This window comes from Chrysemys picta, chromosome 10 (assembly GCF_011386835.1).
Source record: "Chrysemys picta bellii isolate R12L10 chromosome 10, ASM1138683v2, whole genome shotgun sequence".
Classification (NCBI taxonomy): Eukaryota; Metazoa; Chordata; order Testudines; family Emydidae; genus Chrysemys; species Chrysemys picta.
Genome location: NC_088800.1, coordinates 56,628,599 through 56,655,823, shown reverse-complemented (window position 1 = coordinate 56,655,823; position 27,225 = coordinate 56,628,599). Strand labels below are relative to the sequence as shown.

General features: G+C 45.8%; 1 protein-coding gene across 26 annotated transcripts in view; it reads right to left on the bottom strand.

Moving 5' to 3' along the window:
• NPRL3 (NPR3 like, GATOR1 complex subunit) overlaps window positions 1-27,225 on the bottom strand; it is a 154,714-nt gene that overhangs the window by 73,765 nt on the left and 53,724 nt on the right. For 21 of the 26 annotated variants that reach the window (XR_010591144.1, XR_010591143.1, XR_010591142.1 and 18 more), the window contains 2 exons: window positions 16,489-16,595; window positions 6,680-6,809 (listed from right to left, as the gene is read on the bottom strand). Coding sequence is in view for 22 of the 26 variants with exons in the window: in XM_065559867.1 (XP_065415939.1) it covers window positions 6,680-6,809; window positions 16,489-16,595 (237 nt within the window). In the remaining 4 variants the exon portion in view is untranslated. The remainder of the gene's footprint in view (window positions 1-6,679; window positions 6,810-16,488; window positions 16,596-27,225) is intronic. The other 5 variants (XM_065559876.1, XM_065559875.1, XM_065559874.1 and 2 more) reach the window with 1 other exon arrangement.

The following is a 27,225-nucleotide window of genomic DNA, read 5'->3' as shown; positions in this document are numbered from 1 at the left end:
CTCGCCGACATAGCTACTGCAGCTCATTGGGGGTGATTTATTTATGTCAACGGGAGAGCTCTGTGCCGCTGTAAGGTCTCTAGTGTAGACAGTCACAAAAGTTGGGGGATGAGTGCAAATGCAAAAAGAACCCAATTAGAGAGCTTTTGCCAAAGTTCAGTTTATAATAGCAAGAGAAAGTTACTCACCCTGCAGTAACTGAGGTTCTTCGAGATGTGTCCCCCCGTGGGCGCTCCACTCCAGGTGACGGTGCATCCCGACGCCCTTGATCGGAGATCTTCGGTAGCAGTGCCTGGTCGGGACGCACGCGCTCAGCTGCTGTCTCGCAGTCTCGTTAGAGTGGGCCTGAGCGCACGCGTCCCGCGCCCCCCTCAGTTCCTTCTCTACCATGGAGAAGTCAGAATAGTACTCCAGAGTAGAGGGGAGGAGCGCTGGGAGTGGAATACCCACAGGGACACACATCTCAAAGAACTTCAGTTACTGCAAGGTGAGTAACTTTCTCCTCTTCTTCGAGTGCTGTCCCTGTGGGTGCTCCACTCCAGGTGAATGTGAAGCAGTACCCACTATGGCTGGTGGGACTTTGGAGTTGCAGCAGTGAGTACTGTAGAGGGTACTGTATGGCCTACTATGGTGTCTGCCATGGTATCTTGCATGATAGCATAGTGTTTGGTAAATGTGTGTTCAGATGACCATGTGGCCACCTTACAGATATCAGGAATGGATATGTTATGGAGGAAGGCAAAGGATGTTGACATAGCTCGAGTAGAATGACTTCTGATGCCTTCAGGCAGTTGAGCATTCTGAATGCGGTAACAGGATCTGATGCAGTCAGAGATCCACTTGGAAAGGCATTGCTTAGAGATGGCCGTACCCTTCGATCTCTCGGTAGTGGAGACAAATAGTCGCGAGGACTTACGAAATGGTTTAGTCCTGTCTAAATAGAAGGCAATTACTTGTCTGACGTCGAAGGTATGCAGAGTCACCTCGTGCGGAGTCTCATGAGGTTTGGGATAGAATGTAGGTAAATATATTGGTTGGTTCAGGTGGAAGGTGGACCCAGGGCCGGCTCCAGGCACCAGGCAACCAAGCACATGCTTGTGGCGGCACCTGGTAAGGGGCGGCCAATCTTGGGGTGGCGGGGGGATGGGGGGGGGGCAGCGCGTCACGGCATTCCGCGGGGGGGGGGGGGGGGGGGGGCGTGCCCCGGCGGCACGGCGCTCGGCGGGGGGTTTCTGGCGGCACGGCGCTTGGCGGGGGCGGGCTCTGGCGGCGCGGCGCTCGGCGGGGGGGGGGGGGGGTTCCAGCGGCGCAGTGCTCGGCTGGGAGGCGCTTTTTTTTGCTGCTTGGGGCAGCAAAAAAGTTAGAGCCGGCCCTGGGTGGACCACCTTAGGGAGAAATTTAGGGTGTGGTCACAGGGTAACTTTGTCTTTAGAAAAGGTCTGTAGAGAGGGTAGGCCATCAGGGCACTTATTTCCCCTACTCTCCTTGCTGATGTTATAGCAACCAAGAAAGCTACCTTCATGGACATGTGAAGAAGAGATGAAGTAGTTAAGGGTTCGAATGGAGGTTTCATAAGACCGCGAAGAACGACATTGAGATTCCATGCAGCTGCCGATGGATAAATCTCAGGGTACAGATTTTGTAGGCCTGTGAGAAAGTGTTTTATGGTGGGGTGGGCAAAGAGTGAATAGCTATCTAACAAATCATGGAAGGTGGTGAGGTCCGCAAGGTGTACTCTGATGGGGCTGAGCGAGAGTCCATCCTGTTTTAGTTTCAAAAGGTAGTCTAGGATGTTAGGAAGGATTACAGTATGGGGTGTTAAGTGTTTATGTGAGCACCACAGGGAGAAGCGCTTCCACTTCTGCAGGTAAGTTTTATGAGTGGAGTCTTTTCTACTATGCAGGAGGACATATTGGACTTGCTCAGAACAGACTAGTTCGTGGGTCAGGAACCATGCTGTCAGGTGGAGTTTCTGGAGCTGAGGGTGAAGAATCCGCCCATTGTCCTGAGAAAGCAGATCTGGTCTGAGGGGAGAGTCTGTGGAGGATGGGCGGACATGTGGAGCAGGTAAGGATACCACGTCTGTCTCGGCCAAGCTGGGGCAATAAGTATGAGCCGGGCCTTGTTGTCTCTGATCTTGCACAGAACCCTGTGTATCTGAGAGATCGGTGGAAAGGCATACATGAAAGAGTTGTTCCATGGGATGAGGAACACGTCTCCTAGGGATGCAGTTCCAAATCCCGCTCTGGAGCAAAATAGGTGGCATTTGCGATTCTGGGTTGTAGCAAAGAGGTCTATTGACGGGGTGCCCCAGTGGGAGAAGAGCTGTTGTAGTATTGCGGGGTGCAATTCCCATTCGTGTTCTGTGGAAAAATGTCTACTGAGTGCGTCGGCACTAGTGTTGTGGCAGCCGGGTAGGTACGAAGCAGTAATTTGTATGTGGCGTTGTATGCACCAATTCCACAACCGGATGACCTCCATACATAGGGAGTGTGATCGTGCTCCCCCGTCTGTTGATGTAAAATATATATGCTATATTGTCGGTTAGGACCTGGATAGATTTGTTCTTTATGGAGGGGAAAAAAGTGAAGGCAGGTTTGTCTCACTGCTCTGAGCTCTAGGAGATGTGTGTAGACGCGTTTCTGGCACAGATCAGTGGCCTTGTGCCGTGTGTCCCCCCAGATGTGCTCCCCAACTGATCAGGGAAGCGTCCGTGGTGAGCATGAGCATCGGGGATCATTGCTGGAAGGGAACGCCCATGCAGAGGGTCTCTGGTCTTGCCCATCATTGTAGGGAAGCTAGTACGTTTGCTGGAGGAGTTAGCAGCATGCAGAGGCTGTGCCTGCTGGGTTTGTAGTTAGAGTTGAGCCAACCCTGAAGACATCTCATTTGCAGCCTGGCGTACTTGACCACGAAGGTGGTGGCTGCCATGTGGCCAAGGAGCTGTAGGCAAATTCTTGCCTTTATCCTGGGACGAACAGAGAGCATGCGTATGAGGTGAGTGATAGCGAGGAATCTATTGTGTGGGCGTGAGGCTTTGGTTCGAATTGAGTCCAGGTGAGTGCCAATGAATTCGATTTGCTGTGTAGGTGTCAGGGTGGATTTTTGGACATTTGCAGGCCTAAGCTGTAGAAGAGGGAGATGGTGAAATGGGTAGCTTGTAGCGTCTCATCGTACGAGTTGCCTTTGATGAGGCATAGTATAGGTAGCGGAAAAGTATGATCCCGTGTCTGCGGAGGTGGGCCACAACTACAGCTAGGGTTTTGGGGAATACTCTCGGTGCTGTGGAGAGTCCAAATGGAAGTACCCGGTATTGAAAATGGTCGTGTCCGAGTGTGAATCGTAGGAAGCGTCTGTGGGCTGGATGAATGGATATGTGAAAATAGGCATCCTGTAGGTCGAGGGCTGTGAACCAATCCCCTTGTTCCAGTGCAAGTATTATTGTGCCCAGTGTGACCATCTTGAATTTCTGTACTCTTACGAATTTGTTCAGTTGGTGTAGGTCTAGTACAGTAAGTCCTCACTTAAGGTCGTCCCGGTTAACGTTGTTTCGTTGTTACGTTGCTGATCAATTAGGGAACATGCTCATTTAAAGTTGTGCAATGCTCCCTTCTAACGTCGTTTGGCAGCCGCCTGCTTTGTCCACTGCTTGCAGGAAGAGCAGCCCAATGGAGCTAGCTGGTGGGTGGCTGGAACCAGGGTGGACCGACAAGCCCCCTATCAGCTCTCCCTGCTCCCCTAAGTTCTCTGTGCAGCAGCTGCCCAGCAGGCTAGCAATTGCAGCTGTCCCTCCCCCCACTGCCATGTGCTGCTCCTGCCCTCTGCCTTGGAGCTGCTCCCCGAGACTCCTGCTTGCTGTGTGTGTGGGGGTGGGGGTGGGGGGGGTGAAGAGGGGAGCTAATGTCAAGGTGTCCCCCTCCCCCCTGCTCTTGCACCCTGTTTACTCCATCTTCCAAAGAGCAGGGGGGACACACGACAGAGGGAGCTTCCAGGCAGCAGCAGCTGAGGTCTGGTCTCAGCTTGCTGATCTAATTAACAAGGCAGTGTACTTCTGACCCCACTCTTCATACTTAAAGGGGAAATGCGCATCTCTCTCTCTCACACACACACACAGGGTGTGTGTCTCTGTCCGCCCTCCCTCTTTTCCTGCTGCCTTGTACAGTAGAGTGAGAGAGTTAACCCTTGAGGGCTCAGCCAATTGCTAGTTCATCATTTAGCAGTAAGGCATTCCCTGGAAATATCCCACCCTCTGACTCCTCCACCTCAACCAAGCTTCACAATCATCATCACTGTGTACCAGTATTAAATTGTTTGTTTAAAACTTATACTGTGTGTGGATGGATGGATGGATGGATAGATAGTGTCTTTTGTCTGGTGAAAAAAATTTCCCTGGAACCTAACCCCCTCATTTACATTAATTCTTATGGGGAAATTGGATTCGCTTAACATCATTTCGCTTAAAGTCGCATTTTTCAGGAACATAACTACAACGTTAAGTGAGGAGTTACTGTATTGGCCTCCATCCCCTGGTCTTTTTCTGGGTCAGAAAGTAATGGGAGTAGAACCCTTTTCCTCTATGATGTGTCGGCAACAGGTTCCCCTGCACTTAGCTGTAGAAGATGAGCCACTTCTATGTGAAGTAGGTGCTCGTGAGAGGGGTCCCTGAAGAGGGACAGAGAAGGGGGAAGGGTAGGAGGGTAGGATATAAAAGGGAGGGAATAACCGAACTGAACTATTTCCAGGACCCAACGGTCCTGTGTAATCTGCTGCCAGGCATGGTGGAAAACCTGGAGGCGGTGGCCAAATGGGCAAATAGGCAGTGGAGTCAAGGGGTGGTCGTGCAGACCCTTGACCAATGCTTCAAAATTGTTGTTTATTTTCTGATGGGTGGGAGGTAGCTGTTGTGCTTGGTTTTGTCTGCGCCTAGGAGGTCTAGCGCGATTCCTGGGTATATCGTATTGTCTGGGCTGAGGCCAGTGATACTGTTGTTTGCGTGGCCTCTGATAAGGTTGATACCGTTGTCTCCTGGGAAGGGATGGGTAAATGCCCAGGGTGTGCAGGGTCACTCTAGAGTCTTTCATTGTGTGAAGGACTTTGTCGGTTTTCTTGGAAAAGAGTTTATCTTTATCAAAGGGGAGGTCCTCCACTTTGGTCTGCAGGTCTTTGGGGATATTGGATGCAGAGTGCCAGGAAGATCTGCACATAACCACTGCAGTTGCGGTAGTGCAGGCTGCTGTGTCCGCCATGTCTAGAGATGCTTGTAGGGCCGTTCTGGATACCAATTGGCCCTTGACGAGGACTGACTTAAAGTCTGCTCTCCTGTCCTCTGGGATATGGGAGGTAAAATCAACGAGTTTATTGTAGTTATCGAAGTCGTAGCTTGCAAGTAGAGTGCAATAGTTTGCAATTCTAAATTGCAGAGTGGAGGAGGTATAAACCTTGCGGCCCAAGAGGTCAACAGCGCCAGGACGCACCGTCACCTGGAGTGGAGCACCCACAGGGACAGCACTCGAAAAAGAACAATTACTTCAGCCTAAAGCATTTTTATAGAGCTGGTGGCCTGAGGCCATTTCGCTCTTTCCAGCCTTTCACTAATCCTCAGGAAATTCCCCAAGCCTTAATTGCTTGAACAAACAGTAAAACACAAATCTGAAAACCTTAATACTATAATATTGTAACACATGCACTTTTGTTGACTACATGCTGAAGTCCACTTCTTGGATTAGCCTTTAAACTCCTTCAGCATCATACAGAAGCCTAAGTAAATACACAGTACAGCTTGCTTTTAAATCCAGATTGCAAGTCTAAAGCAGCTGGAATATATAAAAATAGCTCTTTATCTTTGTGTTTCTGAGGAAGGGACATTCTATGTACATATTATAGATGAAAGATTCATGGGGATCAGGACAATTTTCTATAGAGCAAATAGAATTTTTCATAGATTCCAAAGCCAGAAGGAATCACTATGATCAGCTAGTGACCCAGCGGTTCTCACTGTGGGTTGCGACCCAGTTTTAATGGGGTCTCCAGGGCTGGTGTTAGACTTGCTGGGGCCTGGGGCTGAAGCCCGAGCCCCACCACCCAGGGCCAAAGCCAAAGCCCCCCCACCTGGGGCTGAAGCCATCAGGCTTTGGCTTTGCCTCCCCTGCCCGCGGCAGCGGAGCTTGGGCAGGCTCAGGCTTCGGTCCCCCATCCTGAGGTCATGTAACAATTTTTGTTGTCAGAAGGGGGTCGCGGTGCAATGAAGTTTGAGAACCGCTGATTAGTCTAACCTCCTGTATAACACAGGCCATAGACCTTGCCCTAAATACCACCTGTTTGAACTAGGACATTTTTTTTCAATCCAATTTTGATTTTCAATTTTCCCTAGTCATCTTACTCAGGGCATTTTATAAGATGCAAAGGAGTACACTCAGCAATTTCATTAAGCAACATGCTTTTCAGCACAGATCACTCAAATGGTTCCAACTAGACCTGCCTACGGATTTTTATCATGTGGATGTAAAGTAATTTGAATGGGTGGCTAGGAAGCCCAGTAATTGAAAGATTTTTGAATCCACAAGAGCTCTGAAAGCTCCTAGTTGGACATTCTCATCCCCATGCTGACATTAAACAGATCAATCATGAGGGGTCTGGTGTCTGTCAATCATGAGCTTTTACATGCTCCCCCATAACTTACCTCCTGTACTGGCGGAGCTAGCGGATTCTTGAACTCTGATAAGGAAACTGGCAAAGAGAACTTGGAAAGCACAGACGGCAAATCATGGCCAGGAAACTGACATGAAAATTCCTCTGCCAAAGGGGAGTAACTATGAAAAAGAGGTACAAGAGGAAATTAGTCTTGCACTGTTTTCTAAACAGAATTTACATAAACTTACTAATACATATTCATTGCACAAGACGTGCCAATTCACAACAAAAATATTCTTTATGTTTTAGGTAAATAATAAAGAAGCCCATTATGGTTTATGACATCTAGTATCCTGATTATGTGAGAAAATAATGAACATATTCAATGTGGTATTAGCTTTTGCCACAGCAATTTTTTTATTTTAATCACAGACTCATTAATTAATTGGATCTATTTTCCCATGACCCATTATTACAGATTTTTTTTAAAAATTCAACAAACAGATGCAATATCTTCATCTCACTATCCCTAGCTCCGTTGGAAGGACAAATCATCATCTACGGGTTTGTCTACACAGTGAAGTAATGTGCACTTCTGGGGTGGGATTTCTAAAGCACAGTGGCATGTTGCACATTAATTAGTCCACTTAGACCCTGCTGGTGTACACTAAAGGTCTGTCTACACTTAGAGCTGGGGATGTGAGAGTTAGTAGTGCAATCACTGTAGCAAGGGCAGCGGCTTGAGCTAGCTGCCCAAGTACATACCCATGGAGTCTGTGTGGGTTTGTCCTCGGGGGAGCGAGCCCTTCCTATTGCTCGCTGCTGTACCCTGGCTACATGACTATTTTTAGCATGCTAGCTCGATAAGATCTAGCACGAGTACATCTCCTCGAGGTAGGAATCACAAGCCAAGCTCCAGGTGTAGGCATACCCTAAAGGTTCCCCACTGCGCACTAATGTAATTCGGTTTCAAACAGCACTATGTTAAAGCACACTAGACCTGCTGGTGTGCACTAAAGATACCCTACAGAGACCAATTTATGAGCAACACATTAGTGCACTTTAAACCCCGCCTCCCCGTAAGTGCACATGATCGCATAGCATAGACAAATCACACACCGCTTCAGCACAAATTTCTACTGTTTGCCTAATCTAGACAAACCCTTACATGGGCTAAGAGGTCAAGATCAGGTTGGGGTCAGCTAACAGACAACATCTATTGCCTAAACACAGGATAGCATCTTTTACATGGACTTAGCTGGCTGAGGTAAATTTTAGACTCCTCCCTAGGCTTGACTTAAATGTGTTCTTCCATATTGCTCAGGGCTCAGTCTCACAACTTACATAATTAGGAACGTACAATTTTCCAGAGGTAGTACAAAGGATGATCCCCACAAACAGTCCCCCCTTTACTTCCATGCTTGACAGAAAAGATGGGCCTTGCATTGTGCCTGATAAAGTCTGACTCTGCAAAGTGGATGGAGGAGGTAATTTCAGAGTCAAGAGCCCCTAACTGAGAACTCCCAGAGACCAGGACCATCACAAATAAGTATAGGAATTGCTAGCTCCATAGCCCCAAATGAACTCAACTGCTGTGACAAGATGGGTGAGGTAATAACTTTTACTGGACCAACTTTTGTTGGTGGGAGAGACAAGCTTTCAAGCTACACAGAGCTGTTCTACAGGTCCGGGAAAGGTATTCAGTGTCACAGCTAAATACAAGGTTGAACAGATAGGTTGGCATAAATAGCACATAGTCTCTAAGGCCTGGTCTACACTATGAGTTTAGGTCAAATTTAACAGCGTGAAATCGGATTAAGCCTGGACACATCTACACGACAAAGCCCTTTTTTTCAACTTAAAGGGCCCTTTAAACCGGTTTCTTTACTCCACCTCTGACGAGGGGATTAGCGCTAAAATCGGCCCTTGCGGGTCGGATTTGGGGTAGTGTGGACGGAATTCGACGTTATTGGCCTCCGGGAGCTATCCCACAGTGCTTCATTGTGACCGCTCTGGACAGCGCTCTCAATTCAGATGCACTGACCAGGTAGACAGGAAAAGCCCCGCGAACTTTTGAATTTCATTTCCTGTTTGCCCAGCATGGACAACACACGTGACCACACAGAGCTCATCAGCACAGGTAACCATGATGGAGTCCCAGGATGGCAAAAGAGCTCCAGCATGGACAGAACGGGAGGTACGGTATCTGCTCGCCATATGGGGAGATGAATCAGTGCTAGTTGAACTCCGTAGCAGTAAACAAAATGGCAAAATATTAGAAAAAGTCTCAAAGGCCATGAAGGACAGAGGCCATAACAGGAACGCACAGCAGTGCTGTGTGAAAATTAAGGAGCTAAGGCAAGCCTACCACAAAGCCAGAGAGGCAAATGGAAGGTCTGGGGCAGAGCTGCAAACATGCCGCTTCTACGTGGAGCTGCATGCCATGCTAGGGGGTGCAGCCACCACTACCCCAACCGTGTGCTTTGACTCCATTAATGGAGAATCACGCAACAGGGAAGCGGGTTCGGGGTACGCGGAAGATGATGATGATGCATAACAAAGCATGGCAGCGTATGGTCCCGGTGTTTGCTGGCATGCAGACAACATCCATTCCTTATCTCCCTTTGTTATCCTCAGGAGAGTGATATCATTCACAGTCACCTGGTTAAAATGGGGTGATTTTATTAAGGGGACATTCAGAGGTGCCCACTCCTGCTCGGCTGAACAGGAATGTTCCCTGCTGTTAGCCATGCGGTAGGGGGAGGGGTGAAGTGATCATCCCAGAGAATTGGGTGGGGGTGGAGTAGTTGGGTTTGTGCTGCATGTTAACCCGGAAACCGCAGCCCCTCCTTTTACATTGCAAACCCATTTTAAATGGCCAACCCAACGGGTGCTTGGTATGGGAAATGAGGGCGCTACTATTTCAACCATTCCCACGTTAAGAAGGTTAAAAAAGCCAAAAGACTGTGGCTTACCATGGCTGCCTGCAAGCCGAAATCTGTTGCCTGGCACTGCGTGAGTGATCTCTCACACCAAACCGGCAGGCCCTCAATATAAGAGGAAAAATGCGACCTTGTAATGAAAGCAAATGTGCTGTGTAATGTGAACAGCAAAATTTAACGTGAAAGAGTGTACCCATTGTTCTCTAAAATGTGTCTTTTTTAACCACCTCTTCCTTCTCCTCCACCAGCTGCAAATGTTTCTCTTTCACAGAGGCTAGTGAAGATTAGAAGGAGAAAACGGCGGACTCGGGATGATATGTTCTCGGAGCTCCAGATGTCCTCCCACGCTGACAGAGCACAGCAGAATGCGTGGATGCAGTCAATGTCAGAGTGCAAAAAAGCACAATATGAACGAGAGAAGAAGTGGCGGGCTGAATCGCGGGCTGAAGAGAGCTAGTGGCGGGCTGAAGAGGATAGGTGGCATCAGCTTGCTGATAGAAGGCACGAGTGACGACATGACTTACAGGGAATTAAAATCAACAAAGGTGGCTGTGCATCAGGGAGAAACACAAACGATTGTCACACAGAATGGCCCCCCCAAAGATTGAACTCAAAACCCTGGGTTTAGCAGGCCGTTGATTTCACGGAGGGAGGGGGAAGCAAATGAATACAGAACAAATCTGGTCCATCTATTTTTTACATCTTAAGCTGGCAGCAGACGGTGCAGCATGACTGATAGCCATCGGCATCTTCTGGGTGCTTGGCAGAAAATGCTGTACTACGACTGCTAGCCATCATTGTCAAGACAGTTCAATAGGCCAGGAGACAAAACACGTCTGCCCAGGTGCCTCTGATTGAACTCACTGAGGAATATGACGATGACGGATACCAGTCGTAATACACCATCCACTGCCAAAAGGCAAGGAGCTGCTGCTGTGTAGCAATGCAGCCCCACATCTGCCAGCACCCAGATAGCCGATGACGGCTACTAGTCATATTGCACTGTCTACTGCCAAAAGGCAATTAGCTGCTGCTGTGTAGCAATGCAGTACCACGTCTGCCGGCACCCAGATGACATATGGTGACGGTGAGCTGAGCTGAGCGGGCTCCATGCTTGGCGTGGTATGTTGTCTGCACAGGTAACCTAGGTAAAAAGGTGCGAATCAATTGTCTGCCATTGCTCTGATGGAGGGGGAGGGGCCTGACGACATGTACCCAGAACCCCCCGCGACACTGTTTTTGCATCATCAGGCATTGGGATCTCAACCCAGAATTCCAATGGGCGGCAGAGACTGCGGGAACTGTGGGATAGCTACCCACTGTGCAACGCTCCGGAAGTCGACGCTAGCCTCGGTACTGTGGACGCGGTTCGCCGACTTAATGCACTTAAAGCATTTTATGTGGGGACACAGTCGACTGTATAAAACCGATTTCTATAAAACCGGCTTCTATAAATTCGACCTAATTTCGTAGTGTAGACATACCCAAAGGGACCATTCAAGGTGAAGTGGCCCATTAACACCTCTGTAGTCATAGGACAAAAAGGAGGGTTGGCTACAGATTCTTGTAATAAGTCCTAAATCCAGTGTCTTTATTAAAGGGAACCCAGGCAGATACAACTCCCAGGCAGAAAGTGGCTACAGCACTCTCACTGAAAGAATATGGGGACTCTCAAAAATCATCCTGAAGCCACTCACTGCACAAAGGGCCAGCTTCCTCCAGGACACAACTGACTTCCTCCACAAACTCCACAACATTAACAACCTTCCTCAGAACACCATCTTTGCCACCATGGATGTCACTTCCCCATACAACAACATTCCTCACAATGAAAGCATAGCTGCCTGCCTCAAATATTTACAAGACAATGGACAACCCTCAGATATCCACCCCAAACACAATCGCATAACTCATCCATTTCATCCTCACCCATAACAATTTTATGTTCAACAATAAACACTTTGTGCAAACCATAGGAACAGCTCTGGGTACTAGGATGGCTCCCCAATACGCCAACCTCTTCCTGGGCCGCCTTGAAGAATTTCTAGACAAACATACCACAAAACCATTGATATACCTGAGATACATAGATGATATTTTCAGCCTCTGGACAGACAACTTAAATTCCCTCAGATTTCCACCACAACTTCAATAATTACCATTAAACTCTCTCTGGAACACTCCCAGACTAGCATTAACCTCCTGGACACCATAATCAGCTTCAGCAATGGAACACCACAGACAACTATATATAAGAAACCCACAGATCACCACACTTAACTTCATAGATCCAGTAATCACCCCAAACTCACCAAGAAATCAGTTATCTACAGCCAGGTCCTCGGATACCACAGAATATACTCTGAAGAGAAAATCCGGACTATACATCTTAAAACATGCAAAGCTGCTTTCACCAAACAAGGACACTTCACCAGAGAAGTAAATGTAATCATGGAACAGGCCGCCCAAATACTCAGAGAGAACCAGCTTCAACACAGAAATAAAACTCCCTCTGATTTTACACCCCTAGTTGTCACCTACCACCCCACACTGGAATCCATACGAGATATCAAACAAGTAAAACACATACTTGATGGGGACCCTATTCTGAAGAAATCTTTCCTTAATCCCTGCTTCAAACCACCCCCCAAACTCTTCAAGATCACCATCAGAAGCAAGCTCCCCACAGACCAAGACACACTATCTCTAAGTAGCACCAGACCCTGCCAGAACCCTCCTCTGATACGATGATCAATACATCCCACTCCCCCCCCATACACACACACACACACACACACAATACACCTTTCAAGATCCATGGGTGCTAGACATGCCTATCACAACATGTGGTGTACCTCATCCAGGGCACTAAATTCCCCAACTACAACTATGTGGGTGAAACCAGACAATCACTATGCTCTTGAATGAGCTAACACAGGAAAACAGTAAAAGAAAAACACCACATCGCCTGTGGGTGAACAATTTTCACTAAGTGATCACTCTATATCTAACCTATCAGTCCTCATCCTCAAAGAAAACCTGCTCAACATTTTCAACAGATGAGCCTGGGAGCTTAAAATCACAACTTTGCTATACACTAAAAATCATGGTCTTAATAAAGACACTGGATTTATGGATTATTACAATGTGTAACCTACTAACCCCACTTTTTATCCTATGACTACAGGGGTGTTAACAGGCCACTTCACCTTGAATGGTCCCTCAGAATATGTGCTAGCTAATTATGCTAAATTAGCTAAATACAAGGTCAAACACCTATGACACTGTTTCAGAGTAGCAGCCGTGTTAGTCTGTATCCGCAAAAAGAACAGGAGTACTTGTGGCACCTTAGAGACTAACAAATTTATTAGAGCATAAGCTTTCGTGGACTACAGCCCACTTCTTCGGATGCATATAGGGTGGAATATATATTGAGGAGATATATATTGTTGTGTGTATATATATCTCCTCAATATATATTCCACTCTATATGCATCCGAAGAAGTGGGCTGTAGTCCACGAAAGCTTATGCTCTAATAAATTTGTTAGTCTCTAAGGTGCCACAAGTACTCCTGTTCTTTCTATGACACTGTGAGTACCTTTCCCAGACCTGAGGAAGAGCTCTGTATAGCTCAAAATCTTGTCTCTCTCACCAACAGAAGTTGGTCTAATAAAAGATATTACCTCACCCACCTTGTCTTTCTAATATCCTGGGACCAACACGGCTACAACACCACCGCACTCAATTGGTGCGGCAGATCCCAAGAGAGGAGAGTCTTCAGAGAGCCAGCAACTAGGCCAGGTTGTGGTTTATGAATCAATGTCATAACCTTGAACTGTACTCAGAAAAGAATAGGAAACCAGCACAGCTATTGAAGAACAGGTGTTATAGGTATCCATGGTCTAAACTTGCCAGTCCAAAAGCCAATACCAATGGTAGCTGTCACTTCAAAGTAGTTTGTGTGTAGATTACACGTTATACATGTACATTACACACTGCAGTAATCCAAAGCAGATGTGACAGCCACCAGTGCATAAAGGTGCTCATGGGCTCACCTGAGGTTCCAGAACTAATCTGGAATTTGAAAGCACCCCAACTGCAAGTTCAGTGGGGAAAAGGTGGACAACTTTTTAACAGTGGAGCAGGAATTACCCAACATACCCTCAACATCCTTCCCTCACCCCACTACCGTCTCTGTCTGGGACAGGCTGAGCTTTATATGCAGCTCATCTTTATCCAAACCCCAGTCTTGATTAGAAGCCACAATTACCACTAGGATTAATTACAATGAAAATAGTGACTGTAATGGACCCCACCATGTTGCTGCTGTTTATGCTTCTGAGTTACCTGCTACTGAAATATCACATGACAGGCATGCAGACAGGCTGCCTATCAAAAGCAGCTACCCATTGATTTAACCACACAGAACTTACTGAGATGTTGGTCTTCCTTTGAGTATTTCCATATTGCTTAGAATCATAAAGTTTAAGGTTAGAAGGGACCACCAAGATCATCTAGTCCAGGAGTGGGCAAACTACGGCCTGCGCACCGGATTCAGCCCGCAAACAGTTTTAAGTAGGCTCGCGAGCCGCACCATGTGGCTCAGCCCCACTCCAGCTGGGGCACTGGGTTGGGGGCTGCACCACGCGGCTCCTGGAAGCCGCAGCATGGCCCCACTCTGGCTCCTACATGCTCCAATGGGAGCTGCAGGGGCGGCGCCTGCGGATGGGGCAGCGCGCATAGCCGCCTGGCCCCACCTCCGTGTAGGAGCTGGAGAAGGGACATGCCACTGCTTCTGGAAGCCGCTTGAAGTAAGCATCACTCTGAGCCTGCGCCCCCTGAGCCTCTCCCCCACACCCCAACCCCTTGCCCCAGCCCTGATCCCCCTCCCACCCTTCAAACCTCAGTCCCAGCCCCCTCCTACACCCCAACCTCTCATCCCCAGCCCCACCCCAGAGCCCACACCCCCAGCCAGAGCCTGCACTCCTTCCCACATCTCTGTCCTGATCCCCCTCCTGCCCTCCAAACCCCTCGGTCCCAGCCCAAAGCCCCTCTTACATCCCAAGCTCCTCATCCCCAGCCCCACCCCAGAGTCTGCAGCCACTCCCACACCCCAACCCCAATTTTGTCAGCCATACAATTTCTATTCCCCGATGTGGCCCTCGGGCCAAAAAGTTTGCCCACTCTTGATCTAGTCTGACTTCCTGTATATCACAGGCCATCAATACCTCCCAGCACCTGCACAGCGCAAGTTAAACCCATCAAGTGAAATTAGACCAAAGTATTATAGCCCAGAGGAGACTATACAATTATGTGCCACATGCAGAGAATAGGAAAGACCAAGGTATGACGTTGCACTTCATATGTTTATGGAAATATGCTTATGAGTGTAAATATAATGCAAGTGGAATATGCTTTATGCAAAAGGTCATTACAAAGCTTATAATCTACTGAGTGTGTTCATCCTATTTGTATAAATGTATCATTCTTGTATCTGAAGCTAGAAATATGAAGTAGTACTCTGAAGTCCTATTGTAACTATGCAAAGTGCTTGGAATCTTGATAGCTTCCATTAACTAGGACAACTGGTTGTGAATGGCTCTGTTTACCTGCAAGCCTTCCTGTGTACCTGACGTGGGTAATGAAGAATGAGGTCTCACAGGACATGTGACCATGTCACAGGATACTGGAATCCATCTTAAACCTGATGCTTTTCCATTCAGAAGGAGGGGTGAGGACCCAGAGAGACAAAAGATTCCTGCCTTGGGCCAAAGCCATAAAGGGTGTGGAACAGAACAAAGGAGGCTGCCAGACATGAGAAATTCTCGAGTTACACCTGAGCTGGAACTAACAAGAACTGTACCAGGGGAAAGGATTGGGCCCAGACTAAGGAGGAGTATAGTCTGTGAAAGAAGCTTATTGGAACATCTCTGGGAGTGAGATATTTCCTGTATCAGTTTCTTAATATATTAGGCTTAGACTTCTTGTTTTGTTTTATTTTGCTTGGTAACTTACTTTGTTCTGGCTGTTATTACTTGAAACCACTTAAATCTTATTTTATTAAGTATAAAAAGTAACTGTTTATTAATAAACCCAGAGTAAGTGATTAATACCTGGGGGAGCAAACAGCTGTGGAGATCTATCACTGTTATAGAGGCGGACAATTTATGAGTTTACCCTGTATAAGCTTTATACAGAGTAAAATGGATTTATTTGGGGTTTGGATCCCATTGGGAACTGGGTGTCTGGGTGCTGGAGATGGGTGACTTGCTGAGCAGTTTTTGGTTAAAATCTGCAGCTTTGGGGGCGTGGACCAGATCTGGGTCTGCGTTGCAGCAGTCTAGCATGTCTGGCTCAACAAGGCAAGGTTCTGGAGTCCCAAGCTGGCAGTGGAAAATGGGCTCAGAAGTAATTCCAGCATGTCAGCTGATAGCCTCAAGGGGGTCTCTGCAACCGAACCCATCACACAAGGTACACCTATGCCTGAAGCCCCTGCATTGGAAGGGAATTGATTAAGACAGATACTCCCTTAGGCTCCATGCAAGAGTCCTTCTTGGACATACTCAGCAGCCAAGAGTATTGAAAGGTTTAAAAATGGTCTATGTTCACAGAGCAATTTCATGATGACAACACAGTACTGAGCTCCTGAAATTTGCTACCCACTCTATAAGTGTGCAAGTGAAGGCAAGCACACCTGTCACTGCAACAGAAGAGCTGCCCAATTCCTTTGTTCATCCCTGCACTGAACAGCCCTTAAGGGCTCGTGAAATTCAAGCAAATTATACTATTTGTACATCTCAACAACTTCAATATAGCAGAAAATATCACCGCCCTGCCCAAATAAATGCCCAGGGAAAACCCATCTGCATTTTTCAAAGCAGTCCCACTACAGGCACTCATGGTCTGTCTACTTACAGACAAACACTGGCATTGGGGGACAGCATATAGACGTTGTTTTCACACAGTGGATAGACAATAATTGCTTTTCCCCAGTAAACCAGATGTGCAGCAAGCTGGAAAACCTGCATTAAAAAAAAAAAAAGAGAAAGAAACAAGACCAAAGATCATTATTAGAAAAGCAAAACAGCAACATTCAAACTCCCAGCAAAGAGTACTTTATGCTGAGAGGAAAGCCTTGTTTGATCTGAAGAAAGCTAGCACTGTGCCATCACATCACTTCAATGGCAATAATTGGTCCTCTTCTCTTAGAAGAAAATGATGTAACATGTGGCACATCAAAAAGAGTCTGACAAAGCTTCAACAGAAGTGACGCATTTCCAGGGCTTGGCTTCACATATCGAAGCAAATTTTATGTTTCCTGCTTCAAAGGAATTTCTTTAGACTGTGCCAGTAAAGGGTTTTACAACCGAGTAGTTTCCTTTATGCTTCACCCATCAATGGTTTACACATGCATTCCACACACACACTACTCAAAATACATTCAATGCATGACTTATATTTTATTTTGAATGTATATGAATGAAATATTACTGAATAATAATGGGCTCACATCATATTAATGCATTAATTAAAAAGCAAAGTGGCACAGAAATACTGGTCAGCTCAGAAACTTTGCAGTTGTTATGAAAGTGACCATCAGTAATCCATTCTTTGTTTAAACCATATATCCCTGTGTGTAAGCATTCACCATAAGATACCACAGAAAAATCTAAGCGTTAAGAAGGGGCTTTAAAGCAACAGCAATCAAGATTTCAAAGATTTTCATTTTAATGGGGTCGCCAGGGCTGGCTTAGACTTGCTGAGGCCCAGGGCCAAAGCCTGAGCCCCACCACCCTGGGTCAGGGCCAAAGCCCGAGGGCTTCCGCCCTGGGTGGCGGGGCTTAAGTTACAAGCTCCCTGCCTGGGGCTGAAGCCCTTGGGCTTCGGCTTTGGCCCCCCTGCCCAGGCCATTGGGGCTTGGGGTTTGGACCCTCCCCCTTCCCACCCCAACCTCCGGAGCAGCAGAGCTAGGGCGGGCTCATGCTTCAGTCCCTTTGTTGTCAGAAGGGGATCACAGTGCAATGAATTTTGAGAACTCTTGGCCTAATGCAATGACCTGAAGAATAAGGAAGATCCTAAAGCTTCGGACAGCAGATAGACACTTTTCATTCTTCGCTCATTTTTGCAAAGACAAAATACCAGATGAATCACTGAACCAGGACCAAACTTAGGAAAGCAACATCCATTAGATTTCTGAATTTTGGCCTTCAATATATTAATATACATCCAATAAACCACATGGTTGAAAGAGAACAAGCATTGAGAAAAAGCTGCAGAGTTAGGGCCAGGTTTTCATAGGAACTCGGAACCCAGGAGCTCCCACTATTTCCAGGGACAGCTGCAAGGTGTTGAGCACTTTTGAGAAAACAGTCAGAAAATATAACTTGTTTCTCTCTTTTCTTCCCTGACAGTCATGTCTAACTCCATAGGCCATTTCCCCTGCATTTGCAGAAGAGTACTTAGCATTGATTTCCTTCACTATAATTCTATAGTTTACTGAAGCAGTAGTGTCATTAATGCTTACTACTCACCACTGAGGCAGAAACAAGATTCTCTCCATCAGTTTTACAGTTTCCAGTCATGTCTTCTATTTTAAGTTATCATCATTTGTTCTGGGATCATTGAAATTTTTACATAAATTTGAAAAACAAAGGAATGCCTGTGGGTCCTGGCTGTTAACTCCTGTCCACAGATCATAATTTAAAGATTGGCGAGGGTGAGCATAGAACTTTGTGGGGCTACTATGCATATCTCCAGAGTGGAAACAGATCAGAAGTTTGCGGCCATAACAAACTTAAAGTGTACAGAATTAGCCTGTGAGAGATGCAGTCACACAGCCATATAAATACAGTTGTATTCAAGACAACAGAATCATAACCAGAGAAGGAAGAAGAGCATAAAGACCTAATGGGCTTCATGGAGTTGTGTTATACCAATCTAATGTGAGAGATGCTCCAACAATACATTACACAACAGAACCAAGTCCTACGATAAGTAGAACTCTATTAGTGTTGAATGAAACAAAAAGAAAAAGCCCAGGTAGCCTTTTTATGGGCTATCGTCTGCTCCAGATAAAACTGTGGAGAAGGGCATCACTGTCATGGGAATACAGGCATGAGGAAAGTGTTACCAGGATTAGTAAAGTGGAAATTTGACAAATTCAGAAGGAGAGCACACTTGTAGCACCTCCTTATCTGATGAATTTGGAGTAAAGTATCAGTCACTGGAGCCTGAAGCTTGTATGTTCTAAGCTGAAGCTACCACTATCAGGAAAGTGGCCTACGTAAGAAACCTGAGCTCATATGTATCCAGCAGCTCAACAAAGGAGCTACTATCAGCTAAGCAAGGGCCATATCAAATTTCCACAACAAAAAAAATGGCTTTTTAATGGAAGTTTTTGAAAACAAGCTCCATATGAACTCGATGGCAAGAAACTGCAAGGTAACTGATCAAAAACATATTAATTTCCACACTAAAAACTTTAAGGGGAAGTTAAGGTAGCACTAACCAAACAGCTAGAAGGTGGAGGGGACACATTAACATGTCTTACAGCGGTGTGCTGATTGCAGATTATCATTAAGAATGCTAGAGATGAAGTGCTGGATACCCAGGAAATTCAATTAGTTCAACTGTCAAAAAAGTTTCGGTTCCTTGTAAATCTAGAAGCTCAAAGAGACGGTAACCTGAAACTACAACTTCACCACAAAGTAGTACATGTTTGGGATTTTCCTTAGGTTTCTTAAATAGTCCCATGGGACAGGCAAACAAAGGAGGTTTGTTGGGTGGGGGCATTTCCCATTTTCTGACTTGTTTTTCTGAGATCTGCAGGATGGGAGTTGCCCTAAAGTATGCTTCCTAATATCTTGGAGGGCAGCTTATCTCCTGCAGAGGTTGGAAGATACACAGGGGTAGGGTTGTGGGAGGGTAACTCTGCATCAACCCAGGGTAAGGTGAGTTAGGCTCATCAGGATAGCACAGCTTGCCCGAATAGTAACATGTATCCATGTTTACCTGCAGGTGTTCTTTCATCAAGTAATAAAGTCCATAGATCCATTATGACAGGTCTCCAGCTAGCTTGCAGCTTAGGGACCGAACCAGGCCTGTATCACTGACAGGAGGGGATTGCCCAACCTTTGATGAGCTCATCAGTAAGACAACTACCATAGCCAGGATCATTGAACCTAATTTCCCCAAAATAAATCTAAAATATACCTCAAACAATAGCTTATCTTACTGCAGAACATCCTTACCCCACTCCTCTACAATGGGTAAAAGGACTGGAATGGCATAAAGGGGGATGAAAACCTCAGACCTGGCAGGAGGTGGGGGGTAGTGTTCACCCAGTGCAGGAACTGAGGAAGACAGTCACAGGCGGCTTTCCAAAGGCTGCCTCACAAACTCCGACATACGGGGGCAGAGCCATAGCATGTAGCACGTTAGAGTGCCAGCATAGCCTGCCAGGCTGTAACTTAGAAATCTTCCCAAGGCTGCCTAAATTACCCCAGGCGATGCTCTGGTTTCTAGAGCAGTCCAGAATTGGGAGAGTCCAAAGGAGGTTTAGAGCCCATAGGGCCACCCTCCCCTGGCTTGCCACTTCTGTGCTGCTCCTCTCAGAGGTGTAGCAAAGACTCTCATGAATACAAGAACTTTCTGGATGCCTGTTTTCCATTCTTATCTGACTCCAGATGAGCCCTTTTCATACAAAGTCACCTAAATCAGTGGACCTGAAAGGGAATTTTCAGGAAAAAGCAGATAAATTCCCTTATACATCATCACCTCAAAGTCCACAACTGTGTGTCAGAGGAAATCCAGGGAGAAACAGACCCCAATCTACCCAGAAAGATCTTCAGATGGATCCATAAACCTCATCTTTCCCATTATCTTCATTTTTCTGCTCTCAAGCCAGGATCTGGCAAAGCCAGATTTAAAAATAAACTTAACTGGCAACCCACAAGTGACTTCAAAGTCGTTCTTTATGGACAGTTTTTGGTAGGAAAAAAATAATAATCTCCAAGCTGCCTGCATTATGGACTAATATAATCTACGGGCATCCCAGTACCTTCGCTGACAGTCAGAGTACTGTTACATGGACTGGCCAGTGTGGATCCCAACTACTACTACAGAATCTGAGGAATGTTAGTTATTCTTTCTAGAATGGTACTGGCTCATTGGAAATGCTCTCTTTGGTCTTCTATTAATCATGCCTCTGGTTTCCACAGGTGGCATCTATGTGGACTCCTCATTCTACAGATCGGAGAGACCATTACAGTAGGAATTTACAACTCACTGTCATTTCTAAATAGCTGGAAGATTAAAAAGTTCTTGTGAGGAGGAGCTAAAACGTTAACTGTTTCCACTAAATCATTTATTCATGGTGGGAACAGCCTGAATAGCTCAGAGATGAATTCATAGGTACACTATTTCTGAGTGATTATGTTTTGGTCACTTCCTTAACCAGGATAAGAATTCATGTCACTTTTTCAGCCTCTGCTAATAAACATACTAGAAAAGGTCAATATTGCCTTTGCTAAATCAGTGCATTACTTCACTGATGAGCTGCAGAAAGTATTCCAGGCACATGAAGAAAGTCAGTGACTGCTCTCTAGTGGTTGTGAAACAACCACCTAAAATAAATAAGAGCCAGCCTGTCTTAACAAATACACTTCACCTTTCTTCAGTGAAGACAGTGAGAACAACAAAGACCGTAGGGGATTTCCAGCAGGTCAGAGATATTTCAAACAATCCATACTTTCAGTATTTCTGATGTTAACCATGTACAGTAATAACACTGGAATTCTAACAGAAGGCACTTCCCTTTGAATAAGGGTTGGCTGAGAAGTCTGGTCAGGATTTTTTTTTTACATTGTATTTTGTTTTTTGAAGCAGCAGCTGCACTTCACCGTGAGACGCAAGGAGCATTTGAATATATTCCCTGGTCTGAGCTAAACAACTACCTAAAGTCATAGAATTATCTGCCTCTAACAGCTACCCAAACTGGCCATCAGGTCTAACAATCAAAGGTCCAAAAGCCCAATTATCGGGACCTACATTGGTCTACCTTGGCTATTTAGTGGCGTGCATACACAGCCAGAAAATCTATTTGTGATGCCAATGATACACTCTCTGCTGAGCCGAAGCTGTCCTCTAGGCCGCTTGTATTCATACCCTGTGTACTAAACAGATCAGAGAAGAGCTGCGTGGTTCCGAGACGCCAGCCCAAAGATTTTCCTTGCCTCCCTCCAGGGTGCAAGTTATAGTACACTGTTGGGGCTATACAAATAAGGAATGGTGACTGTTCCTCCAGGGAGCGGTTTGACAAGCTCTCCCGCTGATACAGCACAATGTACACCGGCGCTTAGGTCGGTATAATTTATGTAGCTCAGGGGTGTGGATTATTCACATTCCGGAGTGACATAAAATTACACCAAAGTAACCTGTAGTGTAGACAAGGTCAAAGACGGACCTGAGTGAGGAACCCACACAACTCAAACTGGCTGAGATAGAGTTACTGAATTTGGAGTCACCAGAGCCAACCAAAAAGTTGGAGATGGCTAAAAATAGAAAAGGAACAAGAGCACCGGAGGTGGGAAACTGACCTGAGAGTCAAGGAAAGGAAGGCAGAAAAGCAAGAGGAAGCACACCAATGAATCACAGAACTGAAAGAAGGAAGCCCCGAAAAAGAAGAAGGAAAGGCTTCATAATCTGAGCTGGTAGGGAAAGCCTGGACAGACCCCCCAGCTTCCAGGCATTCCCTCGCTCCAAGGAAGACCCAGCTGGGACAAATTGTATCCTGCATACAAAAGATTGTATACTACTGCAAGACTCGCAGTTGCACAAAATTCCAGAAGACAAGTCCCCATAGCGACTGCAAAGCTCTTGGGTAAAGCATTAAATGTATTTAATGAAATGGAAATTGAACAAGCTTTGAGATATGTTGAATTTTAAAAGGCTCTATATTTTGCAAGTTTCAAATTACTCCTAATGTGTATAAGGTAAGGTTTAGAAACCGCAAAAAAGGTGATAAAATTAGTCACAGAGAAGATGTGTGATTTGATGAGAAAAATGGGCAAAGGGGCTGAAGATTATGACCAGTTATTTCACCTCTTTGCACAGAACATTTCCTGAGCATATGCTCTGAAGAGACCAAAGAAGCCATTTGGGATAAAATTTTAGGGTCTGCATAGAAAGCAGCCAATCTGTCTGATTTCTATGTACAAGCCAGAGTATCTAGTGAGCAAAAGACACAGAAAGAGGCGGCAGCCCAGTATAAGGAGAGAAGCTTGGTTTATCCCTGGGAAAAGAGAGGGTGGTTGGGAGCCCAGGCGCTCATCTCCCCCGAATCAACCCCTTCCTGGTAATTGCATTCACAGACCCCTTTCACAGGAAGACAGTCCAAGATGATGTTCCATATGTAACTCCACTGAACACCTGAGGGACAAATGCCCTAAACAAAGGGCCCACACCCACTCCTTAGAATATAACTATTGTAAACACAAGACCCACAGAGGTACCCGAGGAGTTCCTGATGACTTTTGTATAATCTGACCTATGGGAGGTTGCTACTGACTTTATTAAGGTTGCCAAAGTGAATGGCAAAGAATGCCTATAATGGAGAGACACTGGCTGCCCAGATCTCTCTGGTCAGGGAGACTGGCATGCTGCATGGGGAAAGCGTAGAACTCTTGGCCTTTGGAAAATTTAAAGCCACTGTGCCTTTGGCAGAAGTGCACTTGGAATGGGAAGGTATAGTAGGCATTTTAAAAGTTGGCATGCTGGATTGCATTCCAGCAGGAGTTCATGCAGGTAATGCTGTATTACTATGTCCAAGCCTGTTAAATATGGTACCCATTGTAGACAGAAATATTGCTCTGTGATCCCAGGAGGGAACGGTGAAGACAGAGAAACAGCTAAAGGGTGAGGAAACATCCTACCCCAGCTAGGATGACTAGATAGCAAGTGTGAAAGATCAGGTCAGGAGGTGGGGGGGTAATAGGGGTTTATATCTGAAAAAGCACCAAAAATCGGGATTGTCCCTATAAAAATCGGGACATCTGGTTACCCTAACCCCAGCTTAGAAGAGGGAAGCAGTGTGTCTCCAGGGACAAGGAAGAAGGAGCCGCTCCCAGTGGAAGAAGCAGCTCTCAAAGCTATGGCAGGCAGGAATTTGCAGCAGAGCAGAGAGCGGACCCATCCTTAAAAAGCATAAGCAGAATAATCTCCAGGGGGAGTCCAGCTAGGGGAAATGGGGAAGGGTTTTTGAAGAAGAGGGAAGATTGTACAGGGAAGCTCCTGTACAGGCTCTGAGAAGATTTACAAGCAACTTGTGCCTGTTAAACATAATGGGGAGTTAATTATGTTAGCCCACAATTGTCCTTTTGCTGGTCACTTGGGGACTTAAAGGACTTATGAAAAGATAAGAAGGAATTTTTATTGACCAGATATTCAGAATGAGGAGAGAGACTATTGCAGGTCTTGTGACTTGTGCTAGGATCAGAAGAGGCCAGTATAGTTTTACAAAGCTCCCCTGCAACCCTCACTTGTAATCAAGGAGGCATTTCTTAGGGTGCCAACAAATATTGTGAGCCCTTTGCCCCAGCCAACCCAAAGGGAAAACATTTTGATGAAAATGGATTATGCCACTAGGTATCCAGAAGCAGTTGCTTTAACTAAGGGCAGGTCTACACTAACCCCCCAATTCGAACTAAGGTACGCAACTTCGGCTACGTGAATAACGTAGCTGAAGTTCGAAGTACCTTAGTTCGAACCTACCTCGGTCCAGACGCGGCAGACAGGCTCCCCTGTCGACTTCGCGGTACTCCTCTCACCGACCTGGAGTACCGCAGTCAACGGCGAGCACTTCCAGGTTCGACTTATCTCGTCCAGACAAGACGCGATAAGTCGAACCCAGAAGTTCGATTTGCTTGCCGCCGAACTACCGGGTAGTGTAGACCTACCCTTAGAGGTTGACATAGTGGCAAGAGCCCATTTCACTATTTTCAGCCAAGTAGGTTTTCCTAAGGAGATTTTGTCAGATTGTGGGTAAAATCTCACATCCCAACTATTCAGTGCATTGTGGAGGATGTTTGATTTAAAACAGCTGAAGGCTGCCCCATATCACCCAGAGACAGACAAACAGTTTGGTTGAAAGGTTCATAGGAACACTGAAATCTATGCTGGGAATGTATGCAAACAAAAGGGCAAGGGGCTTGGGATGAAAAATTACCACGTTATTTGTCTTTAGGAAGGTGCCCCAAGAGTCCACAGGGTTTTCCCTATTTCATCTCTTGTGTAAGAGAAAAGTGACAGAACACCTAGATCTTATCAGGCCCTTCTGGGAGAGGGGTATTGAACCAGAAGGAGAACCAGCGATTGAATATGTACAAAAGTTCAGAAAGGAGTTAAAAGACATGCTGGACGTGGTTCAAACTAACCTCATGGATTGCCAGACCACACAAACAGCATAGTATGATAAGAATGCTTGAAGTTGTGCTGTTTTGAGGTGTGGGGTTGATAATACTACTAAAACTGTTCTCTGTAAAAAAGGAGCAAAATGCAAAACTCATGGGAGGGGCCCTTATAGGTTGTGGAGAGAGAAAATTAAGTCATGTACAGTGTAAAAAGACCCCACTGCAAGGTTGCCCACAGACAGTGCATGTGAATAGACTTAAAATCTATCACAATACAGAAGCAATTGTGAATATGCTTTGTTGTGATGAAAGGGAGTCAGTCAGACTTGACACTTCATTGATCTAGTGTCTGAATGCCCCAATGACTCATCATTTGGGAGCACTAAGATATGCAAAGAGCTAATAGACAGAGAGGGTAGAAATCGTGGCTGCAAAAACACAAGCAGATATTTTCTAACATGCCAATGATGACTCATAAAATGGTCCACAAGACTGACTCTGTGGATCCCCAACCTGCACCTAGCAGGGCATACTGAACCATTGGGAAAGTGCACAAGCAAATCCATAAAGCAACACAGAGTATTCAGGATATGGGAGTAATTAAAGAGTCTGACAGTCCCTGGGCATCTCCTGTGTTGGTTCCTAAGACAAATAAGACTGTAAGGTTTTGTGTTGATTATGGAAAACTTCATACTGTCACAGTTTCTGATGCCTATCCTATGCCCAGAATTGATAAAATGTTATATTTTGCTTAGCCCAAAGTATCTCTTAGCACAACTGATCTGGTAAAAGGGTACTGGCAGATTCCTTTGCACAACGACAAATAGAAGAAATCTACTTTTATTACTGATATGGGTTTGAACTTCATGATTTCAAAATGTTATCTTTTGGGTTAATTAATGCAGGAGCCACTTTTCAGAGGCTTGTCAACCAAGTGTTAAACAGATTACAAGACTTCACATGATAACATAGTGATGTTCAGCTACTCTTGGTCACTTCACAAGAGACACTGGAGGGCTGTACTTTCAAAACTCAGAGATGCAAGTCTTACTGTGAAGGCCTTTAAATGTAAAATAGGAGCAGCAAACGTTCCTTATTTGGGACACTGTGTAAGATGGTGGCCAAACCTCTCCTGATCCTTTGAAAGTAGAAACTATTCGCCCCAGACCAAAAAGCAGATCCAATCTTTCATAGGCATGGTTAACTATTACTGCCGATTTATGCACGGGTTCATTGACATTATGTCCGCTATCACAAACTTCTGTAAGAAGACAAAGCCAAACAGAGTGCTGTGGACAAAAGCTTGTCAAGAGAGTTTTGATAAAGAAAATCTTGTCAGAAAAGCCTGTTGTGGCCAGTCCAGATTTTGACAAAATGCGCATGAATGCATCAGACATTGGTTTAGATTTAGTTCTAATGCAGTCAGGGGAAAGTAGCAAAAAGCAGTCCACTGCTTTCTTGAGTAAAAAAATCGGCACCCACCAAACAGAATTACTCTGTCATAGAAAACAGTGGTATACCATTGTATGGATTATCATGCAATTAAGGCCCTTTCTCTAACAGAAAATTCAGGGTTCTAACTGACCACTCTCCATCAGTTTGGTTACCCAGAACCAAGGACACCAATTCCAAACTGCTGCGAAGGAGTAGAGATGCTCCAAGAATACACGGAAATTGTGCATATTAAAAGGGAAAGAAAATATAGTGGTAGATGGTCTGTCCAGGAAAGAGGATTCTGATCCACTGCTTACAGTTCAGCCTGTGGCTAACCATCCTGCAGCACTGTAAGAGGGGAGGTATGACCCTAGGAGCCCCTCAGTGCTAACTGGCAGAGAGCCCACCATATTTAACTCATATCAGACCTGACACACTCATTACTCCTCAACATACTTTTGTCATAATATGTATCTAAAAGGTGTCATGTATCATATGTAAATTGGTGACATGCTGGTCCCAAAAATCACTTTGTGATGTACATACATATTATGTACAAAGAGTCGTATGCATGTACTGGAAATGTGTTCCTAAAACGTATTTGGGAGGCAATGTATAAAGCCAGCCTGCCCTAGGCAAAGGAATGTGTATTTACCTGCCTGACTAGCTTGATAACTGGCAAAGAACAATGAAAATACATTTACATGTACAGAAGACAAAGCTATCAAGTTAACAAGCTAGTGAGCTCAATAGGGGGACCGGGGACCAGGGGCTCCTGGCTCTTGAGGTCTAGAAAATGGACTTTGGGTAA